Source organism: Mesitornis unicolor, unplaced genomic scaffold, assembly GCF_000695765.1.
Source record: "Mesitornis unicolor isolate BGI_N332 unplaced genomic scaffold, ASM69576v1 scaffold15467, whole genome shotgun sequence".
Lineage (NCBI taxonomy): Eukaryota > Metazoa > Chordata > Aves > Mesitornithiformes > Mesitornithidae > Mesitornis > Mesitornis unicolor.
In genome coordinates, this window is record NW_010198584.1 from 1 (window position 1) to 4,608 (window position 4,608).

Here is a 4,608-nt window from a genome sequence, read left to right on the forward strand (position 1 = left end):
TCCCCTCATCCAGAAAATGATGATGCTGAACGCGATGAGCCGTTCTTTCAGAGGGGTAGCGCAGGATGGGGGTTGTTGGGAGGAAAACAAGATCACAGAAAGAGGAATCATCCAAGCTGGTGTCTGTTGGGGCTTCTCTGCTCCTCCAGAGGCTCCCAAATGGGTCCTGGCTGCTCCAGCTGCATGGTGAGGACCGCTGCCATCGGTTGTTGCATCTTCATGTGGGATGTGATGAATTATACCAAGAGCTGGGGACTCTGGTGTAAATAAACCTTCTGCTGTTGGTGTGGGGTGATGGCAAGGGCCGGTTTGGGTCCCTGTTTGATGGGCGAAAGGCATGGCAGGGAGCTGGCTCGTGAGGCTTGCTGGGGATGGAAGTAAGGCTCTTCTCTTTGGTGGCCATCCAAGTCACATCATGATGTTACTGTTTAGATCTAAGGAAAATAAACAGCCCCCTGCCCCCATTCCCAGAGAAATGGGATGAATTTATGGATAAACTCACTTGTTTTGTATACCCTAGCTCCCATAAGCAGAGCAACGTGCAGCCTTGTAGAGCTGTGGCCAGGGAAGGTGTGCGGCACGCGTTTGGGGAGCCCGTGCTGGGACAGGAGCTGGTTAAGACAAAGGATGAAGGGATCAGGTCTCTGCTTTCTAAAACGAGGGTTGGTTTTTTTTACAAAAACAAAGTAATCACATAAAGTGCCGTTAAGGGAGTGTTTCCTGTGGAAATTGCCATCAGCCCAAGGTTAGGGTGTCTTGGTTGTTGTGTCACTGCTAACGTGGGCTCCTGAATTTAATACAAAGCAATCAAATATTGTTTGTTATGGAGCAGGTGAAGAAAACAAGGCAAAAAAAATGTTGTTGGCTTCCGGTGTTTTACTGAGATGATGTGCCTTTGGTTTCCCCCTCATCTGCCAAGAGTCAATAAATCCCGAAAACATGTAGGCGTTATTAAATGTGTTTCTATTGGATGCAATAAAACATGAAGATACGATTAAAATGTGCAAAGCTTAGGAGTCATCTGACTTCTGCACCTAAAAGACTTGGGCAGCTGTTTGTGTGCCTGAACAAGGTGTGTCGTCTCCGAAGACGGAGCAAAGAGCAGTCGGTGGTCGCTGCCCGTGTCCGGTTGCAGGGTGCAGGGTGGTGTGTGCCGTGGGGTGTTGCGTGCAGGGGGTGTTGCATTGTGGCAATTCCTCATTGCCTGACCCAACGCAACCCAACCAGCTCGGACAAGCGTGTGTATTGCGAGGGCAGGGCAGTACCACGCGTATGGGGTGGTGGTGTTTTGGGAAGGCAGCACAACGGCCTAAATGGTGGCTGTGGTGTTATTTAAAGTTCAGCACATAACGAACGCAGCCGTGTCTGAATACACATCTCGAGATGGAGCAGGTGCCTGTGTGTTTGTCCTGAGGCTTGTCTTGAGTCCGTGGGAGCCGGGAACACAAACCCATAGACCTGAATCTCCGTCTCCCCACCTAGACAAAGGGCGCCGTCTCCTCACGACAGCCAAACCTGTCTTTTCCCAGGTCTGAAGTGCGTGTGCCAGCTGTGCGAGCACACCAACTTCACCTGCCAGACGGAGGGGGCCTGCTGGGCGTCCGTCATGCTGACCAACGGGCGGGAGGAGGTGGTCAAGTCCTGCGTCTCCCTGCCGGAGCTGAACGCGCAGGTCTTCTGCCACAGCTCCAAGAACATCACCAAGACCGAGTGCTGCTACACCGACTTCTGCAACAACATCACCCTCCGCCTGCCCGTCGGTAAGTGCTGTCCGTGCAGAACGCTGCTCAGAGGTGGGTGTTGAGCCTGAGAGAGCAGAAATACAACATACTGTGTGGGGTTGTGGCCGTGACAGCCAGACAAGGGGGATTTGAAAGGCTGGGTGCGTTTTTCCCAACTTGTTTCAGGCAGGAAAAGCTAAACTGCAGCTCTATTTGGGGAAAAGTTAATTTCTTGCATCTCCTAAAGAATATTCTTTGATATCCTACGAGGCATTAACCATGGAGAAGAAATGAAGTGTCTGAAGGAAATGGACTTGTAACCTCACAGGTTTTATGGGCTGGAATATCTTAAGGGAGTTTGTGATTTGGTTTGGCATTAGTCTGGATGTTAGGAAGATGATATTTGATGTACTGGGGGTAAATCGGCAATGTGAATTAGCAGTTGTGAGGAGCAGAGAGTCATTAAGTGGTGCTTCACAGGGAAATAATTAAGACCTTGGACCAGCCAAAGTTTAACAGTCTCAATTTAAAAGATCTGGTTTAGGTGGCTCAGTTGAGGATTCAGACTGAGAGATTTGTGGAGAAGGTGGTCAGCTGTGGATGCTCACAGTGAATTGTATGTGGGGAGCAGACAAGGGTCTGGGTTGGTGGTGAGACCCGCCCTGTGATTGGGGAGTCCTCCAGCCCACGAGGGGGCGCTCTCCTCGCTGCCCTGGGCCAGTCTGTGTCACCAAGTGCTGCCACATCTCTGTGGCCTGGACCGTGGAGCAGCCTGCAGCTCCTGTTGGGCGCTGTGCGTTTGGAGCAGGGGGTGTGCGGTGGTGGCTCCATCGTGGTTGGGGTGGCAGAGGCATCCTCTCTTGGTACGGGTTGTTCATAGGGTCTTCTACTGGGGACGAGAGGGGTGAAGGACACCGAGTCACAGAGTCATTTGGCTGGAGAAGACTTTTAAGGTCATGGGTCCGAGCGTGAAGCCGTTGCCAGGGCACGTCCCCGGCTGGTGCTGTTCAGTGATCTCGTCAGCCTGTCCTGACCCCGGGGTTCTGCAGGTCGTTTTGGCAGTGTGTGTCTTTGGTGTGAGAGCTGTGTCATCCATCCCTGCCCAGCAGGGTTGAGGAGCTGCCGGCTCCTGGTCCCAATTAGAGGGAAGAAGAAGATTGGCACCTCCAGGAGCTCTGTGTGTTGACAGCCGGGGCAGTGCTCGAGGCTGCCAGGCTCAGAATTGGGTAACAGAGTCGATTCAGTGCTTTTTAAAATAAATATTTATACTGTTGTTGTTTGATTATTTGACTCTGCTTTCCAAGATTTGTGTTTAATCCAGGCTTTTTGGAAAAAGCTGTAAAATGTGCTACTTTGCCAGATGATACCTTTTTATATACTTACACTAGTGAGAGGTGTTACAGGTAGGAAAGAGGCAAATTAATGCATAATTTACGGTTACAACTTGCACTTCAGCTGCTATCACATCGTATGCAGTGCAGTTTAAAGGGCCGTTGGTGGGAGGACAGGCCATGGGGAGCTGCTGTCCAGCCTTGGGGACTGTCACCTCCTGGGGACCGCAGATGCCGGACGGTTCCCACCAACCTCAGCAGGGGACAGGGAGCTCCGTGCCCCACCTCACCTCTGCCTGTGGCAGGAACAAGGACTATTTAAGTATTTTTCATTCAGTTGACAGTGGATGGGATATAATAATAGCAGTTGTGTTCAAGAAATATAAAAATAAAATGCCTTTTTTTTTTTTGAGTAGGGATGCTGGGATTTTGGGGTAAAACGGCTATTTACAGAGAAGTGGTGGAGGCATGTCTGTGCCCCGGCACTTGAACTGGTGGTTGCAAAACCTCTGGTTTCATATCTCAGTACCAGAGAAAATTAATGACTTGATTTTTAGCCTGAGAACCTTTGCTCTCAACATTTGGGGCAATTCATATCAGTCGAATAGTTAACAGTGCCAATGCGATTTGTTGGCTGGTCTGTTCTGGCAGCCCCCTCTTTGCATAATTCCTGTTACAGGAAATCTTCATTTGGACTCAGTAGAAGTAAACTTTCCAAGGGGCATCTGCCATTGTGGCACCCATGGCATTGCCTCAGGAGGTTTGCTGGCCATGGCGGAGGTTTGCTGGCCATGGTGGAGGTTTGCTGGCCATGGCGGAGGTTTGCTGGCCATGCTGGCTGGCTCTACCTTGGGGAAAACCAGTTTGGACCAGGTCACCTCGCCTGCCTTGGTAGGTGCTATTCTTGGAAACAGCTGTTTCCAAAGCGAATTTTTAGGCTGCTCCTTGCCCAGCTTGTACTTCTTCCTCCTTCACTTCTGGTCTTATGCCGCACTTGGAAACCCAAGTTCAGATCTTGGGTTCCAGGGCAAGAAATGTAAAATGCAGTCTCCACAGCATGTAACCAGCACTGGAACCATCAGCTGGTGTGACACAGCGTGGAGGCAGCTCTAGGTTCAGTGATTAGTCTGTGATCTTGCATTGTCAATGTTCTTGTTTCCACTGCCGGGTCCGGGCTAGGCCTGGACTCACGCAGCCAGGACTTGCTGTGCTGAGGCCATGCTGGGGTGAAGGGCAGTGTTGTCTGCAGCTCCATGAGGAATGGGCAGCCTCCTCTTCCTCATCATGTCGCTGTGCGGCTTCTCATGTGCTGGTTGTCCCTCATCAGCTGTGGTAGGAAACCAAGGACATGGAGGGGCTGGAGCATGGCCAGAGAAGGGCAAGGGAGCTGGGGAGGGGTCTGGAGCAGCCAAATGATGGGGAATGGCTGAGGGAGCTGGGGGCTCAACTGGAGAAGAGGAGCTGAGGGGAGACCTTATCCCCTCTGCAGCTCCTAAAGGAGGGGATAGAGAGGGGGGGTCGGGCTCTGCTCCCCATAACAAGTGATGGGCCAAGAG

The 4,608-nt window shown here is 51.5% G+C and overlaps 1 protein-coding gene across 1 annotated transcript in view; it reads left to right on the forward strand.

The window, feature by feature from the left end:
• The first annotated feature begins 1,531 nt into the window (after positions 1 to 1,531).
• Positions 1,532 to 4,608, forward strand: part of ACVR1C (activin A receptor, type IC) — a 15,577-nt gene continuing 12,500 nt past the window's right edge. The window contains exon 1 of the mRNA XM_010189190.1: positions 1,532 to 1,760. Within this exon, the coding sequence (XP_010187492.1) occupies positions 1,607 to 1,760 (154 nt within the window). The 5' untranslated portion in view covers positions 1,532 to 1,606. The remainder of the gene's footprint in view (positions 1,761 to 4,608) is intronic.